The sequence below is a fragment of the Poecilia latipinna genome, unplaced genomic scaffold (assembly GCF_001443285.1).
Source record: "Poecilia latipinna isolate Pla-1442-1.1 unplaced genomic scaffold, P_latipinna-1.0 Scaffold2816, whole genome shotgun sequence".
In the NCBI taxonomy this organism is placed as follows: domain Eukaryota; kingdom Metazoa; phylum Chordata; class Actinopteri; order Cyprinodontiformes; family Poeciliidae; genus Poecilia; species Poecilia latipinna.
The window spans coordinates 1-22267 of NW_015115432.1; the positions used below are offsets into that span (position 1 = coordinate 1).

At 37.5% G+C, this 22267-nt stretch overlaps 2 protein-coding genes across 4 annotated transcripts in view; both read left to right on the plus strand.

The window, feature by feature from the left end:
* Positions 1-190: 190 nt before the first annotated feature.
* On the plus strand, positions 191-8547 carry LOC106939262 (basic proline-rich protein-like). 3 transcript variants are annotated; one of them, XM_015021614.1, is made up of 7 exons: positions 191-288; positions 1220-1351; positions 2179-2268; positions 2351-2398; positions 2933-2995; positions 3271-3364; positions 7697-8547. In XM_015021614.1, exons 1-7 carry the CDS (start codon positions 229-231, stop codon positions 8263-8265), a joined length of 1056 nt encoding a protein of 351 aa, XP_014877100.1. In that variant the 5' UTR covers positions 191-228; the 3' UTR covers positions 8266-8547. The 3 variants fall into 3 exon arrangements, with proteins under 3 accessions (XP_014877100.1, XP_014877101.1, XP_014877102.1); XM_015021615.1 differs by having other exon boundaries at positions 3274-3364; XM_015021616.1 differs by having other exon boundaries at positions 2396-2398.
* Positions 8548-9237: 690 nt separating this feature from the next.
* LOC106939269 (FYN-binding protein) overlaps positions 9238-22267 on the plus strand; it is a 22875-nt gene continuing 9845 nt past the window's right edge. The window contains exons 1-11 of the mRNA XM_015021628.1: positions 9238-9356; positions 14194-14758; positions 15887-15989; positions 16500-16555; positions 16649-16686; positions 17305-17351; positions 17659-17791; positions 18849-19011; positions 21257-21401; positions 21496-21512; positions 21999-22077. Of these exons, the coding sequence (XP_014877114.1) occupies positions 9354-9356; positions 14194-14758; positions 15887-15989; positions 16500-16555; positions 16649-16686; positions 17305-17351; positions 17659-17791; positions 18849-19011; positions 21257-21401; positions 21496-21512; positions 21999-22077 (1349 nt within the window). The 5' untranslated portion in view covers positions 9238-9353. The remainder of the gene's footprint in view (positions 9357-14193; positions 14759-15886; positions 15990-16499; positions 16556-16648; positions 16687-17304; positions 17352-17658; positions 17792-18848; positions 19012-21256; positions 21402-21495; positions 21513-21998; positions 22078-22267) is intronic.

Sequence of the window (22267 nt, forward strand, 5' to 3'; positions counted from 1 at the left end):
ATGAAATATTTCATTAAATCATCAAAAATGATATTAAATTATATCTATACAGTTGAAAAGACCAGTACAAGCATTTCATTTGCTCAAACATTAACGTGTTCAATAACACAAAGCCTTCACATCATGACTCTGCTATGCTTTCCTGTATTTCTGATCAGTTTTCCTGTGTGATTATTTTCCTGTTTGAAGGGATTTGAAGTTTCAGCGAGGAAACAGGGTCAACACAAAATGAGGATCTGGCTGAAAATTTCCTCCAGTGGCTTAAAGATTTTGGATGAGCGGACCGGGGTGAGTCAGCCAGTTCAGCAGCTACGTAACAACAGTAGCTTTTCCTGTGAGCTTTTCCTCCTCACAGTTTGATCAAAAGTTCTCACAGGCCATTTGGACCGATATTGATATCCGATATTAATATCACTGTTATGGCTGATAACCGATATTTACCGATATTATGTATATCTCACTACAGTTTTGACACGTTTGGGGGAAAAAACCTGACAAGAAACAGATAAAATAAATATCAGTTGTATGTGTTGAACCAGTTTTATTTATCAACATGTCAAAAAATGACTAATGTCAGCCAATAATATATGGTCCCGATAATATTGTGCATTCCTTTAAAATTGTACAAATTTATTCTCTGTTATGAAAACAGAATTTTGGGTCACTTTCTTTCAAAATGCTTGCTACATTTAGCTGTTTAATAAATTAAATAAAAGCTGAGTAGAGCAAAGTCAGAATTTCGGTAAGAGTATCTGGATAAACTTATGGCTTCAGACCAACAATAAGTGATCAAGTAAAGAGATGGAAACCAAGCATTTGACCTGCACTGCAAAAACACAAAAGTAGCTTTGGTCTCGCTTCTAGTGCAACTATCTGAGTATGCTGGAAATGAGAGAAAACTAACTTAAAGTAACTTTACAAGTAATTTTCCAATAAGAGAAATAATCTGCCACTTTTTCACCAGTACTAAATAATTATTTTCTTAAAACAAGTTCATTTTTATTGTTGTACTTGTAAGTTAGTTTTCTCTTATTTGCTCTAGAACCCAGACCAAACTTGCTTGGTAAGGTTTTGTACTTTTGCAGTGCAGCTAAAGTTTAACCAGCGACCCGTCTTATCAGCTCTGATGTTTTCTTGTATAAACTGGAACTTCCTGGTCACTGTAAGTAGTTTTGGAGCCGAACTTGTTTCTGATGTTCTGTCTTTGTTTTGTTCTCAGATTGTTCTTCATGACCACGACAGATCCAGGATCAGCTCTGTGACTAAAGACAAGTCGGACCCCCGAGCGCTGGCCTACATCTACAGACACGAAGACGCGTACATCCTGTTCTACATCAAGGCGGGACACCAGGTGACGCCTCGCAGCCCTGCAGAGGATCATGTGACCAAGTCTCATCGCTCTGGAAGATTTACACACTTTGCCACAAAACCATGATGTCGTTTGAAGGAGCATAAGCAATAAGATCATATGAAATAGTTTCACTCGTTTAAATATTTCAATTGACAATTCCAGTGTCTGTAGTTAATTATAACTAATAGCATTTTAATTGACAAAATAAGTAAAATTTTCAATTCAAAGACCTCTTTTTTCTGCTAAATTATTGAATAAATAGATATAATATAATATATTTGAATTAATTATATTTAGTGATTGACTTCTTTCAGTTTGTAATTGAGTTTATTGCAAGATCTGTAATTCAATTTTAAACAAAAACTTAATATCAACAAAAAAGCACAATTCCAATTCAAAGACCAATTTCTGCTAATTCTTTTTAAATAAATAGACATATAAAGTCAACAACAAAGATATTTATTATTTTTAATCTTTTATTTACCAATTAGGGCTCCGGCTCCAGTTTTACGCTGAGTTGTTGCAAATTATCCTTGATTTTCGTACTTGAACCATATCATTTATCATGTATTATATAATCTATTTGAAATAATTATATGGGACATAATTACTTTTTTAATTGGGTTAATTGCAGGGTGTGTAACTAATTAATAAAATTTAAAACAAAAACTGTATATCTACAAACAGAAATCGGTTAAAAGACGAAGTAGGCTTGGAATAATTGGAATAATCGGAATGGGGTCGTGAAAAGGTCAGAATGAGTCGCATGTGGGGAAAAGAAGAGATCTTGTTTTGGGTTGTGATTTTATCTACTTTATCGGTTGCAGGCGGATCCAATAATTTTGGACATCATGGAGGTTTGTCGGTGTGTGGAGCAACAGGAGGCTCCTCAGCAACACCAGCCTACGGCAAGCCAAGTCAGACATAATACAGTTTACATCCGTTATCAGTCTGTTTCTGGTTGTTCGCTTATTACCGGGATCTCTTTGTTGTTTTCAGAATATTTCTTTAGTGACTCTGACTGACAGTCTGGCTTCTCCAGAGACGGTAAATAAGCGTTTTCAGAATTATAGTAAATGATTAATCTACCGATTAGTAGAGCCTTTTTGTATACAATATTAGAAATATATTAAAAGATTCAAATGGCAATTAATTCAATTACTTTTTAAAAATAAAAGCATAAAAATGTTATTTCCAGAAATGCAAGGACAGCATTCCTTTAGCGAACGCTGATTATTTGTAGCAAAGGATGAAACTGCAGCTGAAAAACACCGTCTACTAATATATTGATTAATAAAAAGTTTTGTTTTAGTTTGTTTTATGGAAACCAGGTAAAGCTAAAAATGACAATTAAGGATTTCTGGTTATATTTAAAGATAAAGAAGATTTTTCATCTTAAATGCAAAACGTACATATTTTTGTACAGTTTTGGTTTAATTACTGCTGTATGTTGCAAATGGCATTTATTTGAGTCTATTCTACAGTTGATGATTAATCGATTACTAAATTAGTTGTCGACTATTTCAACAATCGATTAATCGTGATTGATTCGATTAATCGCTTCAGCCTCTTTTGTTTCAGGGAGCAGCTCTGGAGAATGTGTTTAGTCCTCCACCTCAGTCATCATCAGGACAAATAAAGCAGGTGCATAAAACACAAAACACATGATGTGACGTTCAGGGAATCGGCAACAGAAGCAAAAAAAACAACAACAAAAAAACACTTTTAACAAAAACAAAAAAAATTATTATGATTTTTTTCTGGGTTTTGGATTTTTTGCATAAATAAAAAATCTCTATGAACTGAGAAACTATCAGCTAACTGTTTGTCAGAGTAACATCTTATATGTGCAGTGAGAATAGATCACATCCTGCCTCATATTAAATAACACAAACTGTTTTTTCTTGTTTTTCTGTCAGCAGACGTCTTCCAGTAATGAACTGTTGGAGATATTTTCTCCGCCCCTGACAGATCCTCTGCCTCCCAACAACATCCCACCTGTCAGCCAGCCAGGTGAGTCAGAACCCAGGGTGTCCAACCTGTGGCCCAGGGGCCTTTTGTAGCCCTTGGAACAATTTTGTGTGGCCCCCACCTGCAGTTGAATAATGGTACAAATTTGGCCCTCAAGTATAAACTTTAGTTTTTTAGGATGGGAATTTCAGTTACACATTTAATTGAAATTTTCTTTAACAGAAAGTGTTAGGCACACAGTATTTTCATGTTGTATTTTAATTTCATGGCAAGTAAATTAAAAATTTTGACTCAAAAGAAAAACTAGAGCACATCAATAAAAATGGTTAATAGATGAAAGTTCTTATTTTGTTGCTGATTAAAACATTTTCTAGATCAAATAAGGTGAATTCCAAAATTAACCAAAAGGTTCGGAAACTGTCACCTTTTTATGAAGACAAAAATATATATACAAAAAAATAGCCACTTTGTTTCATTAAATTAAAGTCTGATTTTTTTCAGTGCCCTTTTCCTGAGTACTGAGCCCATTAAAAAAAATAATAATAATTTTGTGTTTTCAGTTGGAGAAACAAAATGGCCCCAGAGTCGTTTCCACTTTGGGATTCTGGTGTAAAAAGTTTAGAAAAAATCTGCCTTGACCTGTTTATGTAAAGGTAGCAGAGACTCATGCTGCAGGTGTAAAAATGTTTTAATTTTATGTGTCCGTGTGTTAAAGTCGACATATTATGGTCGGTGGAGACTTTGGATTAAAAATCACTGAAGTCGACCCAACAGAGCAGCAGGACGGATGGGATGTCGTCCTTTAACGTGAGGCGATTATTCGCCAAAGAGAAGAAACGCAGCAGCGGTTTTATTTAACCAAGACCTGGCAGAGCATAAAACAAAGTCCAGGGAGATTACATAAAGCTGCACAAAGAAACCCAGGAGTTTACAAACCAGTCAAGAACAAAAATGTTTTTAGAAAACCTGAAGACATTTCTGAGGATTCAAATCACTCAGATTTGATCTGTTTGACATTCTGTAAGATTAATAAACACAAGCTGTTGCTACTTCTCTGTTAATGACAAAAAACCTTTAAACTGACAAAAGTAATGATAAATAAAAATTTACTGAAAATGAACCAATGAAAATCAGACATTGTTTTTAAATGTGGTTCAACAGAATCATTGCAAAAAGGAAACGGGACAAAAATATCGGCCTGCTAAGCTGAAGTTTGTCCTGTAATTAGCTTTGTGCAGCGAGTGCGGAAAGTATTCAGACCCTTTAAACTTTCACTCTTTGTTTCACTGCAGCCGTTTGCTGCAGTGAAACAAAGTTAAGATTATTTCCCAACTTTATTAAGAATGTACGCTCAGCACCCCATCTTGACAGAAAATACCTGAAATGTAGAAATTTTAGCAAATTTATTAAAAAAGAAAAACTGAAATATCACATGGGGATGAAATGGCTCTATGTAGATGATACGGCGTTCAAAAGTCATGGTTAATGTAATTTTGGTTAATTTAATTTTCTGTGGCATCAATAAAGCATTTTTGAAATTGTATTTGAGCTACTTATGACCAGAGTTGGTGAGATTAGCCTCAAGCTAATGTTTATGTATGTAACGTTGAAAACAGTGAACTTTGACATGAGGAATAAGTGACATCTTCTTAATAATGAGTAAATTAATTAAATCTAAACAAAAATCACAGCTTCAGTCAGACGTAAATTAACAATTTGTAATAAAATGTCCTGGTAATTTAATCTGCCTTTCCATCCATTTCACTGCTTGATTCATCTATTCCAATAATCCCAGTGGAGGGGCTTTGTGGTGGTCTTTCACTGAACTTAATCTGATATAGTTTAGTTTGAGCGTCACTTCCCTAAATTATATTTAGTTTTACCACATTGTATTAAACAGCAGCAATAAGGAAGTGCCATCAGATGATGATGATGATGATGAAGAAGTGAGAAATGTGGCTCTGACTAACTGCGTTTCCAATAACCTGAAACTTTTGGTTTAAGAAGCGGAGAATGATAAACGTCTGATTTTACATTTTTCTCTCAAATTTCCAGTTTAAAACACTTTTTTAATCCCAAAGGGAAATTAAATGTTAAAACGTGTCATTTCTTTGAAACTGTTGTATAAAAGATGACTACTTGATCAGTAATGCCTGTCCTCCTGTCTGTCTGGGGTCTCCATGGCAACGCACTGTAGCACAGCAACAGCACCTTCCAGAACATTCCGAACATTAACAGCAGCCATTTACTGTCACTTCTGACGGTTTGTCTCTTTAAACTACCAGTACAGGAGCTGCTGTGAAATATCTTTGTCTGAACGTCGTCCCTTTGTGTTTTGAAAGCGTAAAATGCAGAGATGTATTGTTATTATTAGCTTGTTATGCTAGTTGTAGGTAGCGTCACACAAGAGGTGAACCTGGAGTAAGAATGCACCGAGTTCAAGTTTGACAAATTCACAAATTCAATTTCAGAAAAGCTCTGTTGATCTTACCAGCATTGTAATTCATATTAATTCAAATTGAATGTAGCCTAAGAGCTAATCCACATGTAGCTGAATATCTGGGAAAATTAATACATTTTTATGCATATTGACCTTTAATTCTACTAAAAGGTCAGACCAAAGTGGAGATTTGAGAAAACTCCACATTTAGGTTTACATGTGAGGAAACTTGAGATTTGGGTCCCGATCGTCGCAGCTTGCAACAAATAATATGCCAGTATATCCACATACTTGTTATTCCCAATCGACATCGTCTTGTATTTTTTAAATTTTATATTCTAATATGGTGTTTTAAACTAGTTTAACCCACACAGATGAACTTCGTGGCACCATATTTAACTCCTACCAGGAAGTTGTGGTTGTTTTGAAGCAGTCTGATTGGCTGACAGAGGTTTTAGCTTTGCTCTACACTGCCCCCTATGGGTTTGGCATATTTACTACAATGCTCTCAGCTGTATTTGTGTAGATTCATGTAAATGAAAACATTTCTGAAATCTATCCCGTTTATACAATACTTTTTGAACGATTTGAAGGAATCTCAGCTGGTCAGTATTTGACTCTAAGCACACAACATCACATGTAACTTGTAACACGTTTCCCTTATCTCCTTCAAAATAAGACAAAAAGAACCACTTTTACTTTTTCTGTTAAGAAGAGCAGCTTCTGTAAACTTTCTTATCTCGACACACTATTTTATAAATGGAGAAATAAAACAATAAAGCAAGTTTATTTTGGCAAGAAATATCATTATGAAGTAAAGTTGTAACTAATTCTTATTTTTGCTGGTATAACTCAAATATTTAATCATTTTGCATTTCAAATGTTACCAATGAAATTTTATATCAGCAGTCTAAATGCCAAATAATGTTTTATTCTCTGTAATTATTGTCTGTTTTTACAGATTTCAATTGTTCCTCATTTGTCTTTACTGCAGTTAAATCTGCTTTGCGTTGACTTTTACCAATATTAACTGGTTAATGTGAATTTGTGAAGTACTCAAAAGATTAAGTAACATTTTAAAAAAAATATTAGGTGTTCAGTTCAGACTAAATTGGTTTAGCACCCATGTTTGTAAAAGCCTTTTTTATTTTAACTGTCTGACTTGTTTAAGTCTGCAGAACGTCACTGCCACGAGCTGCATTAGATGTAACACGTTGGCACAGAGGAAACATTTTTCCAAATACTTCACCACACCATTTAAAAATAGCCCTGATACACAGTCTAATTTCTTTATTTTCTTTAATCTGCTCCAGTAATGTCAAACAGGAATGCTGCTTTTAGAAAAACAACCTCGCTATATAAAATGAAAAGCAGAGTGTGTTTATCATGCTGGCTGCTTCATGTCGGCTGTTTTGACTCAAACACAGGAGGAAACACAGGTTAGCATCTACTGCATTAGTTTAAATACAAACAATGGGATTATTTATAGTTATAGATTAGTGTGTTAGAAACGATCATCATTTATGAGCTTCAGCAAAAACAGAATCGGTGGATGAATAACGGGGAACTTTCTCCTCAGATCATTAAAGAGGCAACGCAGCAACAACCAGAAATTATACACAGTGAGAATATCACTGCTTCAGCATATATTTAGTCAAGTAACAGAAGAAATGCTTCATAATAAAATTACTCAAGTGACAGTAAAGAGAACTGCACAGTAAAAATAATCCTAAAAGTTACTCAAGTAAATGTAACTAGTTGTGTGAATCTTAATCTTATTTTCCGTTGCTGGGCAGCTGGACCGTCAGTCGCGTCGCTAAAGAAATATTTACAAACTTATTTCATTTACCAATAAATGCTCAGGATTTTGTTACCAAAGTGTTTGTTTTCAGCGGTTTTGCAGAGTAACATTTAGATATTTTCTTCTCCGTCAGAGTCTCCACATCCCGTCCTCTCCACCGCCCAGATCCTCTCCATGTTCCCCACCCAGCCACCAGGGGGCTCTCCGTACATCTCCCCACCAGTGTCTCCCAGTTCAATGCCCTGGAATCTGCAGGGGCTTACTGGAAACCAGTGGCCCTCGATCCCACCCGGGTCCCCGATCCCACCCGGGTCTCCGTTCCCAGCCGGGCCCTCGGTCCCAGCCGGGCCCTCGGTCTTACCCGGGTCCCCATTCCCAGCCGGGCCCTCGGTCCCAGCCGGGTCCCCGGTCCCACCCGGGTCCCCATTCCCACCCGGGTCCCCATTCCCAGCCGGGTCTCCGTTCCCAGCCGGGCCCTCGGTCCCAGCCGGGCCCTCGGTCCCAGCCGGGCCCTCGATCCCAGCCGGGTCCCCGTTCCCAGCCGGGCCCCTGGCTGCGGTTACAGCGCCCCCTGCTGCTGTGCTGCCTCCACCCGGGTTCATGATGACGGTGAACCCGGCCGCGCCGCCGTTAGTGAACGGATACCAGAACGCCCCACACCCCGCGTACCCCCCTGCTCTGGACAACAACCCACTGCTCTGATGAACCAGCGAGGACTGGAACGGCTGAATTTATGTCTCCAAATATTTAGCTTGATTAATAATGGAGACGATTCAACACTTTAATGAACTACTACTAAATTAACACTTTCCATCTGGAAAACACAATTCCTTATAAAAAAGTTAACTGAAAGTTATCAGAAAATGATTAATCTGTGATATAGAGATCATTTAATGCAAACCACATCTTGTATTCTACTTATTTTCTGTTTTTGCTGATTTTAAAACTCTTTATCACTGATATGTTTTTTCTTTAAATTCAGGATCAGAAAATGTTCTGTTTTGTGTTTAAAAAAATAAATTATGCCTGAGAAAACAGAGTTTTTCTGCTGTATCTTTAATTTATGATTCTTTTCTACTGCCAAGCTTTGGCAGTTCCAAAAATACAAGAGCTGCAACTAATTATTCAGACAATTAATCAATTATGATAACAAATAATTGGGATAGAAACTTTGCACTAAACTGTGCCTTCTGAGGAGTTCTGGGCAGAACATTAATGAACAAAAAAGGGGTTTTGGATCTAGAATGCCAGAAGTTTTGTAAATGTTTGGGTCAGTTACTGCTGTCAATTAGTCAACAACTAAATTAGCTGATTGTGATTTAAATAATGGCAGCCACAGCGCTAATAATACACTAACATATAGTACCTTTCATATTGTTTACTTCTCTGAGTAGTTTGCTTTTTTAGCAAATGGCATTTTTTCAGGCTGTACCAGTTAATGATTAATCAACGACTAAATTAGTTGACCGTTATTTCAATTCATTATGATGAAAGCGATTAATCGTTTCATCGCTAATAAATACAGAGTAAAATGAACCATTTTCTCGACTTCAGCGTTTGGTTTGAGTGACTGCGTGTTGTAGGGGAGGAAAGAAACCCCCCGGCTGACATCATGTGGTGTCGCTTGCAGACAGCTGCCCACGCTGAGCAGAGCATTTCCTCATCCACTGTAAGTTTAGTCACTCAGGTCATATGGCTGTTTGAGCAGCAGGAGCATCGGCCGGGATAACAAGGAATTACTGCCGGACATGGATCGCGTCATACACTAAGAAGTCAACCCAGAAGACAAAATGGTGAGAAACTCATTTTTAGCGGTATATTTTTAAAACTCCAACCACTCTGTTGGTTAATCCAGAGTTACACCTTTGACTCTTCTCTGGTCACTTCCTCCGCCACTCAGGGCTAATTTTAGTTTAAAGATGAGGATATTCTCGCGTCTGTGTTGGTTTAACCTCGGTTTCCTTCTTTGAACTAAGAAAGCAGCTCCATAAAAGTTGTGTATGTTTTCCAGACTATTAAAAAAGGAAGTTTGAGGTTTTAAAAAAGGAGAAATGTCCACGCTGCAGCTGATGAATGGAAGCCTTTATTAAACCGTTAGCACCGGTTAATTATTTACACACTGCTCTCCTTCTTCGCTCTGTTATCTGTTGACGTACAAAATATTCTGGATTTAAAATTTTACACGTTGATGACTTTTAATGCTTTATGAAACCAAGTCATCAGCTCTTAATTTTTTAAAATTACTTCTTTATGCCGCCTGCTGTTGTTCAAAGTATTTTCTGTCCTACTTATTTAGCTTTATTAAGAACTTACAACATTAAAGAAAAGCCTAATTTTAACACATCAAACATGTCGAAACCTTCCAGCTACATGCTAGTTTTCACCGCGATTGAGTCATTTTCTTTTTTTCCTTTTTTGTTGGTTGTTGCTCTGGTCTGTACATCTAATTTCTGTGCACTTTCTCTTTGCACCTGCACAGCTAAAGTCTGTGGTGAGGCCGTTGTCTGCACACACACACACACACACACACACACACACACACACACTTCCACCGGGTCCTTTTCTGCTCTCTCTCCCCGTCTGACTGAAAACGGTGCTTCGGGTGCATGCTCGTTTTGTGGTGCAGAAACCTTTTTTTAATGTTTCCTTTGTTCCCTGTGATTATAAAAGTCAGCGGCGCTGTATAAAGTCGGCAGCGAGCAGAGCTTGCAGCTTATTGGTGCAGAGGGGGCGTTCCCATGGCAACCGGCGCAGGATGCTGCCTGAGGTAGAGGCGTGCGGTTGCAGCACTTCCTGTTCTTCATCCTCCGTTCGACATTGGACAAAATATTGATCCTCTTCGTTTGATTCTTTGATAAACTTAATTATTGTTTGGAGCAAAGCTTTTTGTTGTTGAAATTCAATCAGATTTAAAATACTTTATTTACACGACAACTTTCAGATAAAATCTCGTTTTACAGAAATAAGAACAGCTGATAAAAACAATACGATTATTGGCTTAATTACTGTTTTGGTTTTCAGCAAACGGCCTTTTCTGAGTCTGAACGTTAATGATTAATTGACGACTAAATGTGTTGACCGTTATTTCAATACAATTATGATTAAACCGATTAATCATTTCAGCACTAATAAATACGCAAACGTTTAGCACCTTTCATGGATAAAATCACAAAATGCTTTACAGACACAGAATTAGGCAGAACAGCTGATGAAAGCAGTAAATTAGGGCTGCAGCTGTAATCAATTATTCTGACGATCAATTAAAAAATTGGCACACTGTGCCGATGTTTCATTTATTTCATACAATATTTGAAATACATTAAAATACACAAATACGAGTATTAAGAAGCAGTAAATAAAATACTATAGCCTGAAATGCACCAGCAGCATTCCTTGAGTGAATCTCTGAGTTAAGACCAAAATAAATTCTGACTATTGATAAATAATTGGATATAAAGGCGCACAATAGGAGATGCTTCTAACTTTAAAGCAAGTTAGAAGAGCTTGTTTTAGCTCAATAATGGTTTAACATTGATGAAAAAATGTTTATTTCATTGGCAGACTTTCACTTCTGACATGGGAAAAACGTTCAAGTGAAATAATCTGGAAGTAAATGTTGTGTAAACAAAAGCTATAAAAAGATGGATTGTAACTTTGGGGGGAAATGATGCATGACAAAAATGAAATATTTAAATTATGATTGTTGTATTCTTGTTATCTGATTGTTGTGGATCCTGTCACAGGCTGGAAAACCACATCAACACATGCAAATAAGGCGTGTAAAAACTAATTATACAGAGACATAATTAATGGATGTGTTCATTCATGATCACATTAGAACACAAACATGTGAGGAAAGTGTTTTATTTTTGTTTTCAAACGAGTCTTTTTGTCAGAACCACATGCTTCTGTTTTATACAGATCTTAAAAGGGCTGCGCTGCGTTGGGGAAAACGTTTCCAGCCTCAAAGTCGACGCCACAGACACACAGAGACACGCAGTCATTAACGTACTGACTAAAGATGTGACCCTGTGGGTGCAAGCTGCAGATGAAGCTAGGTTATTACAGTTAACTAGAGCAACAACAAAAACAAAGCAACCTGCACTTTTTAAAAATGTTTTTTGTTTTAGATGAGGGTCCCAACTGCTTCTAAAAATGTACTTAAAAAATCTACCCAGCTGTTTTTTTGGCAACAAGTTAATGATTTTGGTGTCTGGAAATAAAACCGTTTCAAAAATAGAAGGGCCACTGCAGTTACCTAGCAACCCCGGTGGAGCCCAGCCCCGTTACCTAGCAACCCAGGTAGAGCCCAGCCCAGTTACCTAGCAACCCAGGTAGAGCCCAGCCCCGTTACCTAGCAACCCAGGTGGAACTCCAGAAGGTTTGGTCAGCTGGTTTTACCGCTTTATGCTGTGGGAAAAGGCAAAGTGTTCTGTAGTTGACATCTAGGTTATCATAGTTAACTAACATTTATGAAATAGTAAAAACTGAAATGGAGAAAACATTTTGGTTAGCTGAAATAAATAAGAACTATGTTGTGTTTATAAAATGAACTAAAACACTAAAATTATAGATATAAAATCCTTCACTTCTGTGTTTATGAATCCATTGATTAGCATTTTGAACTGCAGATTTTGTGTTTTTACAGTGTATAAATAAACTTTTACTTTCTTCTCTTTATTTTTAAAACAGACATCTTTACCTTTGTCTGTAAAAGTGTTTCACTGCAAAAACACAAAGTTTTACAAAGTACTTCTGGTTTTGTTTCTGGTTAAAATATTTTAGAAAGCTTAAAATAGGAGGAAACTCACTTGGAAGAAATATGAGCTTGTTTTAAATCCTTTCTTAATATTGATGAAAAATACTAGTTCAACTGGCAGATTGTTTCTCTTAAAACAAAACATTTGTCCCAATTTATCCTCGATCTAAAGGAAATCAGTGTTTTTGCTGTTTTGTAGTTTTCAAGTTAGATCCAGATTTGTGGTGTCTAGAAGCTGAATGCAACTTCTCCATGTTTGATCTTTAATGGCTCGTGTTGCAGAGCCGATCAGCGATTTATAAACTAACAACTGGATTTTAAAGTTCATCCTCTGAGCTACAGGGAGGCTTTTCCCACTTATTACGTCTCAGTTGGATAAATAAAGGCGTCTGCAGACGGGCAGAGATCTGGTTTCAGTGGAGGGATGACGGGATTATCTGGGATTATAGAAACACATCGTACATCTGCAGTTTTCTCTGTTTCAGCTGCTCAAAAGTCTCAGAAACAATCAGAGAGGTTTGGAGCTTCTCAGGAGGATTTTCATTATTATTATGTTTCTCTGAGGTGGCCTCTTTTAACTGAACATAAATGTAGGTCAGCGGTGGATGCATACAGTGTTACCCCCAGTTTTAGCCATAATCCTCGGTTTTCACACAGTTTTGTTCAAACTGTTGAGTTTTCTTTGTTCAACCAATCTGAATGTCCAATGAAACTGATGTGAGCTCATGTCTAGGTTAAAATAATCATTTCAGTGGTTATCTCATCTGACACACACTCCACTCTAACGCTCCTGATTCTCGTGTACGGAAGACCAAGACTGGCAAAAAGTGTGAAATTTCACATCTTTCACACGTTGACAAACTAATGTGGCACGCTTTTAGACTCTTGACTCCAGAGAGACGCATAAATACCCAACATAACAGTTGTGTGTTTAAATACATTGAGTTTATTTTATCTGCATATGGATAAATCACATTAATTTACCTGTGAATTCAGGTAAAGTCAGTAGATCCCTGGACTTTTTCGTGCTACAATCCCCAGTCTTTGTTCAAATGGATATGTGAAGCGGACAGGAAGTGGACTGCAGCGCAGGGCATTCTGGGTAAATACAACCAAAATAAAAGTGCCAGTCTAGGTGCTCATGGTCTTTTAGCAAAGACAAAAAAACTGGTAAAATCTGACACCAATAAATTTTGGTTTACATGAAATGTTTTCATCAGAATAAAGAAACGCCACAATTTAAAAACTAAACAGGGTGAATATAATTTACAGGCTTGTTCACTGCAAGAAACACCAAATCTAGTCCATTTATGTTGGTACACTTAAGTTACTTTAAGTTTTTTATTTTATCAGCAAGGAGCTTTTTAAAGTCAATAATTCTTTAATATTGATGAAAAAGTTCGACTAGCAGATTATTTCTTTTCTAATCTGGGAAAAATGTCTGACAATGAAACTTTAACATTTTCATCTATATAAAGGAATTACTGACTTAAAATAAACTTCTAAAAAGTTGCTTCTAATATAGTTTTGTCTTATTCCAGGTGTACTAAGATATTTGCTCTGGAAACTAGACATAAATTCCTTGGTGATATTTCATGTTCTTGCAGTGAAACCTGAATAAAGTGATTCCTTCTTGGGATTTATTGCTTCCTTGCAGTTCAGAGAACACTCACAGGTTTCTTGCTCTGCAAAGAGAGTTATCACCTCTGAGAGAATCAAACCAGGAAGCGGAGACGCTGCACCTTGTGAAAGCTTAGCGTGGGAGTTTGCAGAATGAGTTTGTGTGTGGGGGTTATGCCCTGCTCCGTGCTGCGCTGCTGACTTCCTGCTGCAGACGCAGAGCAGCAGATCAACTGGTGTTTTCTCTGCAGGAGGACAGCGTTGACGTGAAGGCTCTGCGGGCCCGCTTCAACAGCCAGGCCCGGGCCTCCGACACCAGCAGCCGGGACAGCGGCTCGCCCAAATCTCCACGGCCGGGGTTTGGGAGGCCGGAGAACGACAAAATATCAGCAGCAATTCCTCTGCGACCTTACCAAGGCCTGGCGAGGCCTCCGAAGGAAGAGTCACCCCCACCTGTTGCTGCTTCTTTCCAACGACCTTCGAACCGGGCGCCCGTTCAGTCCGGAGACGCCACCAACAAGGTGAAGCAGACCGGAGAGATGCTGCAGAAGATGATGCTGACGCACCAGAGGGCCCCGGGGCCGTTGCCGTCTCCGGCCAGGTCTCCGGTCCTGGGTCCGTCTCCGGCCACCACGCCGCTGCTGCTGCGCCATCAGGCACGGCAGAAGAGCTCCGGGGAGGTGACCCCGCTCCGCAGGCCGCTGCCCCCCGAGGGCCCGCTGCCCCTGAAGCCCAAACGGCCCCCGAACGTCAACCTGGAGCCGTTCAGGAAGAGCCGGAGAGCAGGAGGCGGCGCCCAGAGCGACCAGAGGAGATGTGAGTTCAGAATAATAAGGTTTATTTACTGTTTCTGTCATTGTTTTACTTTTCCACACAGAAGTCAAAGAGAAAAGCACAACACTGAAAAACAAAACAGTTTGATTCAATAAATATAATTTTTGCTTAAATATTCACACAAAAGTGAAGAAAATAGTTAAATGCATGAAACCAGGTCTGTCACCATCAATCACATAATTAATGGTAATGAGGTCATTAATTTTTATATTTTATCTTCAAACTTAATAATTATTCCAGTTTTTGTTTTTTATTTCTATTTCATTTATTTTAGTTTTTTTCCTTTGGTTGTTTTTTTGTTGTTGTTATTTTTTGTGTTATTTAAAATATTTTCCAGCTCCAGTGTGAAGTTTTTGATGCAAAATTAAAGTTTATCTTTGAGAGACACAGACTTGCATTATTATGCAAATATCAATATGAAAAATCACCAAAAAAAATCACAAAAAAACGCCACGATTTCAGGAAGCGACGATATGTGACTAAAAAATAGTCTCACAACACAATATTATCGTTTATCGCCATAATTCCTACAATTTATTGTCCAGCAAACAATGTTATTGTGACAGGCCAACATGGCAGCAGAGGTGGGTGCACTGTAAAAACACAAAATCTTACCACAAGAAACTAGACCAACTTGGTAAGATTTTGTGTTTTTACAGTGTAACTAGGGTGAGAAAAGCTCTTCACTGCAAAAAGACAAAATCTTACCAAGTATTTTTATATCTTAGCCCATTTGAAATAAGACAAAACTAACGGACAAACAACTTTTCAGCGAGATACAGGAGGAGTTTGTTTAAAGTCAATAATTCCTTAATTTTCATTTAAAAATCTACTAGATTATTTCACTTATAACAAGAAAATGGATAAGTTAAATAATCTTCATAAATCTACATTAAAGAATTATTGACTTAAAACAAGCCGAATATTTACTTGTAAGTTAGTTTTGTTTTTTAAAGTGTTACAAGACCAGAAAATGGACCAAAATTACTTGGTAAGATTTTAGTTTTTTTGCAGCGAGTTCATTTTTAAATATCAATCTGTAAGTTTTGAGACAAACTGAACAGTATTTCAAAACAAACTGAATTATTTTTCACATTTTCTGCGGTCCAGACTCGACGGATGTAAGGATGCCGGTTCCAGCGGTGATGAGTCCGCCCATCCCGCCACAGCGATCCAGCAAACCCAGCAAGCTGCCGCGGCAGATCGCCTCCGTGTGAGAACCCGACTTTTTACAGTGCATTCAGCTTTCAGAACCATTTTTATTCATGTAACGCATGAAATACATTAATATAATCAAATAAAGTGCAGAAAACTCTTAATGTTAGGAAACAGCATTAAACCATCAGCGCCGTTTCCGGGGTAAAACACGATTAAGGCTTTCAAACCAAATCTTATGAAGCGTGATTAGAAGATAAATAATGAAAGAGATGCGTTCGCTGCTGACAGGAAATCTGAGACTCTTCATTTTTGAAGGTTTTTTTTTAGATCTAGATCAGAAAATATTAAAGTCTGACGATTGTTACTGAGAAACAAAGCCTTTGTTTTCTTTTTAACTCTAGTTTGTGTTTTAGGATGAAAACAGGAAATTTAAAAAAGATTCTAAACATATTTGATGATAAATTTAGCTGTTTTTTTCTCTCGTCACTTTCACTTTCTTCTGATTCGGCTTTGTTTTGATTCATCATTAAAGTTTAATTTTTACACATTTAATTCCTGATTTCAGAGACTTTGAAGATGAACAGGAGACCTATGACGACATTGGAAGTTTTGAAAAGAACGGTGCGCTGAATACTTTAGAAAATCGTCTAACAATAAACACATCATTTACGTCTCAACACCAAATTAACATAAGTTTGCTTTGTGTCTTTGCAGAATCCTACAGCGATAATAATTCCCACTGCATGGATGCAGTAAGTACAGGTTCTTAAAACTGTTAAAAATGTAAACTTTTTGGTGTGAAATCCTTTTAAAATATATTTTCCTGCATAATAAACAAGTAAATAAAGAGACATAAACAGTATGCAGACTTTTAACCCAATACTTGATTTAAATCAGATTGGATCCGATTAACATGACTTCAGTTTTCATTGCATGAATTTCCTAATATTTAATAATTAGCATATTTTAGGTTTCAGTTCATTAAATCATGTCGATACTTATTATTTATGTGCGTTTTCCTTAAATACACAAAGTGCAAAAGTTTAAGAGCAAATCAAAATAAAACATTTTTTGAGGTAGAGTTAAGAAACTATGATGCAAAAATAAAATTATATTTCAAGAGGGAATTGAAATTAAGGACTTGGAATCGATTTTATTAGCAGCCACGACTTTTCCACTAAACTGCCGTTAAAAATGAGACTTGTCAGCGATTTCTCAGACCAAAACAAGAAAATGCAGAAATGTAGTTGAGAATTACACGAAACGAATAAAGAAATAGGAGTTTCAGTTTGACTGACGATCATCTTTATCTACTAACCTAAAACTCCTTCCTGTTTTAAAAGTAGAAATTAAACCATTTTTTCTTGCAGGATGATGATGATGATGACGATGATGATGTGTATGAGTTTATTGATGAGTAAGTATAAACTTCCTGTCTCTGCAATGTTTTTTTAATCTCTGTAATGCCCAAAAGTAGACTGTAGTTACAGCTGCCTGAGCCTCAGAGCCTTTTGTCACTAAACTTATTTATATCATCTGCGGCTTCAACAGATGAAGCTCTATCTTTATATCGCTTACACTCTTATTTAAGAAGTACATTCTAAATTAACTTAAAAAGCAACATCGTCCGGTACGTTGTAAAGCACAATTTTAACATAAAGGCAGACAACAGTAAACCATGCTTATGAAATTAATTTAAAAACTATTTTTTGGTCATTTTCAAGGGAACAAGTGTCGGCAAATCATTCAAGTCCTGAAAAAACCAACAAGATGGACGCGAGAAGACAGCAGGAACAAGAAATAAAGGATCAGCTGGAGCGTCAGAGGAAACAGGCGGAGCTGAAGAAAAACTTTCAGGTAAAGAGGAGAAACTGACGCTGCGTCACTGTTTTACTGGGGAAGTCCGACTTCCCAGTGGAAAAAAAATCAATTGGACCGCGTCTGACGTCAGACTTCCCTCTGGGAAACTGGGAGAAAATCCGATTGCTCAGGATTTGTAATGTGGATTTAGTGTTTCAATATGGCCGCTCCTCGCATCAGCAGTAAGATGAGGCGGAAACGTTTGTTTTACCGGATACACATGAAGGAGTGTGTCTACAGTTAATGTTACAAGCAGCGTCTGTAACTCTAAGATGGACAAATTAAAAGCGATGCTTGCTTATGGACAATAAAGCTTAAAATTATGTTTTAGAGGTGCTAAGGAATAATTTGTTGTTTTTTGACACAGTGCAGTGCAAAAGTAGATTTTTTTTCTTTTGTGTTATCTTGCAAAAGTATTGCATTCCTTCGCAATTAGCAAATACACCCTGATCTATTTTGTACAATCAGAGTGATAACAAATGTCAATTTACAAATACATAAAGAGCCTCAGTGAAAATGTGTTTATGCATTCTTAAATCTTTGGTGCAACAAGCTGATTGAAAATTGATTGATTATTGCATGCTTATGTTTGTTTGTGTAAGTTTGAGATGGGACTGCACATTAACCAGCATGCCAACAAAAAAGATGCAACCAAAACTGTCAGATGGGTCTATTGTATCATAAAAATAACTGAAAAGCAGTTGGAATGTATTTTTCTTTCTTTTCTTCTAATGGAAAGTTTTTTATGTCTTAGAAGGAGTGTATAATCCATGTTTGACCCTTTTATGTTTTTGCATTTTGTCCATAATTTTCTGCAGTATTTGTATCTCACTTAAAAAGACTACAAAATTTTTTTTCCCACTACATGGAAAAACCTTTCAAAAAACAGAAAGACTAATAATTCAAGATGTCGCATGAGCTGACATTACTGCTCCGTATTACATAGAACTAGAGCAGCTGAAAAAGTAACAAATGCTGCAAGTTTGTGTGTAAAACACTGTAATTCACCAGAGTTTTGATCTGCTAAGCTTTGTTTCTGCTCTTCCCTCTGTAGCTACAAGGAGAGGAGACCGTTCTGCATACGGCCCGGGTTCGGGAGGACTGGCAGGCCGAAGGGAAGCTGGACCTCAGCGTTCGACAGGGAGACAGCGTGGAGATCATTCGCGTGGACAGTAACCCCAAGGGCAAATGGTTGGCCCGTTCACTCAGCGGACAATGTGAGTTCAGACTGAAACTCTGTGAAAAAACAAAAGTTTTAATGTTTTCCAATCCAAGTCTCTTTGCTTGATGAGGACAAGCAGAGACATTTTATTTTTGCAGTTTTTCTTTACCACTTTGTGAGATATTTTGCGTTATTTTTGCTGCTATGAGGAATGTTTTTGTACTGCTTTACAATGACTATAGAATACAGCAGTTTGTATGCAGATGACACTAAACTCTATTTGTTGGGTTATAAAAGTTTGGTAGAATTGCATCGCTGCTTGTTTGCCTTTGAGAGTTCATGAAGTTCTGCAGTGCAGCAAAGATAGAAAGCTGAGATGAACCTTAACCAACTCATAGGTTTCAGCTGCCGACTTTTATGGCGGCATGGAAGCTGGTGAACATGTTGGTTTCAGACAGGGTGGCGAACAAAAGGGTTACTGTGGTTACTGGTGTCTGCAGCAGTGTGCAAAAGTCTCAAGTGATCCATTATTTCTTTGTGCTTTTCTTCCAGGGCTTTTATGCAGCATTTTAAGTGGTGTAAACCTTCATTACTTACAAATGCAGCCAATAACGAAGTGGAAAGTTGCCAAAGAGTGATGAAGTTATATTTGGAAAACAACCGAAAACAAAAGTAATGATAGAAAATTCTCCAGCTTGAGTTTCAGACCTTCAAGTGAAGATTTGTGTGGTGGCTCAACCACTGAGAACGTTTTTTTAAAAATGGGATTTAAAAGCGCCCAGTCTGTCTGTCACTCACTGCTGTGATAAATGGTAGCATTGACAAAAAGTCTGGAAAATTGTGGTGGTAGTTTCGTAGATGTTGTGACTTCTGCTCCAGTTCTGACCAGCATTGTTACCATGGTGCGTCAAATGTGTCAACAGAATAGACAATTTTATTTATATTTTCAATTATTGAACCTTTATTTCACGAGGAAGTCACCACTGAGATTGTGAATCCCTTCTTCAAGTGAGACCTGTTGGTTATTAGTATGTATTCCTGCTAGCATGATCAGCTTTTTATTTGTGTTCGCTAAACCCCAACAATCCCTCAGTAGCTAGCTTACCCAGAATAATAGCATGTTGTTTGTCCTTAGAAAGTTACTCGAAGCAAATACTACACACAGGTTGGTTTGAAGGAAAGTTAAGCCAGATGCATTCATTCATTTGGCTCAAACACTAAGAATGGAGAGCAGATATGATGTTATTGTGGCTCATAATCCAGAAGGATTGTTTGGACAGAACTCAGATTAATTTAACTCCATCTGCTTACGCCAACAGATGTTTTGCATCGATAGCAAACAAATAAAAAGTCAGAACCATTGGACCATTTCTCATTTCTTACTTTGCAAACTTTATGCTCACAAACAACAGCAGCAGTTCTCTCTGCGGTCTGGCTGTTTACTCCTGCTCAAGCTACATGGACTAGCCATTGGATACAGAACATGCTATCGTCTTCCTTCAGGTTTGGATCGTTACTTCTGTTAAATCCAAGATTTGATCGTCCAATCGTGAAAAAGTGTGTTTGCATGATAAGATGTCCATCCATTTTCTTTGCACCCTTGTCCCTTCGTGGGGTCGGGAGGGTTGCTGCTGCCTCTCCAGCTAACGTTCCGGGCGTGAGGCGGGGTCACCCTGGACAGGTCGCTAGTCTGTTGCAGGGCAACACAGAGACAAACAACCATGCATACACACACTCACACCTAGGGGCAATTTGGAGGTTCCCAAACCCAGCCTCAGACCAGGCTGGGAATCGAACCCAGAACCTTCTTGCTGCAAGGCAAAAGCGCCACTGTGCAGCCCTATGATAAGATGTCCATCTGACTAAATAAAATTCATCCTTATACGGTCCTCACTTCCTGTTTTTAATAGGTTAAAGACTGACTGGTTTTGTGGCTCTAAAATATCATATCTGCCATTTAAGGTGGTTCTTAAATCTCTGAAGAATGTGTCATGCACTCACCAACCCACTGAAAAATAATATGTCTCATTTTTTTAATGGTTGCCAAAGTAATTAGAGGAAGTAAAAATTCTCTTTTACATTTTTTTCCTGGAATTTGCAGTGCAATAACTCTGCAGCAAACAATATTCATGAAATATGTTTCTTCCATCAGTTTTCTCCAACAGTGACTCGGTTCTTAAGAAATAAAATCCAACATTCTCAAAAAAAACAGCAAAGATAATGTTATGGATAAATACTGATCAGCGTTAAAGGTCACGGCTACCACGCTAACACCACGTTGTTTTTGTTTTTTGTTCCAGATGGATACATCAGCAACTCGTGTGTGGATATCGACTATGAAGCGGTTAAAAAATACAGGCTGCCACCGCTGAGAAAATTGGATACGTTCAATTTACCGCCGCCTCCGCCGGACCCGCCCATGATGCCGCACATGGAGTCCAACAGGTAACCAGACGGAGGACGGATTATTTTTAAAGATTCACATGTGAAGCTTCAGCTGCTTGCTTTAACAACTATCTGTTTTATCTTTGATTTGTAGCTTTCCTGAAGATGATGGTGAGTTTCATCATAACAACACAGACACCAGAGTTGGGTAGTAACTAGTTACAAAAGTGCTTTGAAAAACATTAACTTTTAGGAGTATTTTTACTATGCTGTACTTTTTACTTTTACTTGAGTAAAATTTCTGACAATCTGTAATTTTGTTAATTCAACTTTTGTTGAAAAATGTTAAACATTTCAGTATTTCCAGTGATTTTATGATCCGTTACCAGCTGCTTCATTTAGTTTACAATAAACCTTTTAAATTGCTGCAGATTTTCATGTTTTCCCCGTAATTCAGATTTTATTGTTTTCATATGTGAGGATGAGGTTTTCAGCCAGTGATTATATACGATCAGAGGGATTTTATTTTTTTTCCCAGTATCTGTCCTATTTAATGTGTAAAAGTTTATGCTTTTGCATGTTTTTGAACTGTTTTCATTAAATTAAACTAATAATTAATAATTAAACTAATAAGTTATATTATTTTTCTGCTCCTAGACGAATATGACGACGTTCAACCGCTGCCTGAGGATTTCCCTCCGCCTGAGGATTTCCCTCCACCTCCACCTGAGATCATGTAACCTTATTACGTCTTCACTTAGCACTCAGTCTGCCTGAAAAACATCACCATATAAACACTTCAGTCGATGTTGATAATTATTGATTCATTTTTTGTTTAAAATATCTGAAATACTACCAAAGTGGAGGCATGACCTTTCCTGTTTTGTCCAGTTTTCACTCCACACCATTAGTTTTTAGTTGTGAGC

Coding starts and splice junctions, on each gene's coding strand:
- LOC106939262 (XM_015021614.1), top strand. CDS start 229: ATGAGGATCTGGCTGAAAATTTCCTCCAGTGGCTTAAAGATTTTGGAT. Junction 289..1,219: donor TTTTGGATGAGCGGACCGGG/GTGAGTCAGCCA, acceptor TTTTGTTCTCAG/ATTGTTCTTCATGACCACGA. Junction 2,996..3,270: donor CATCAGGACAAATAAAGCAG/GTGCATAAAACA, acceptor TTTTTCTGTCAG/CAGACGTCTTCCAGTAATGA.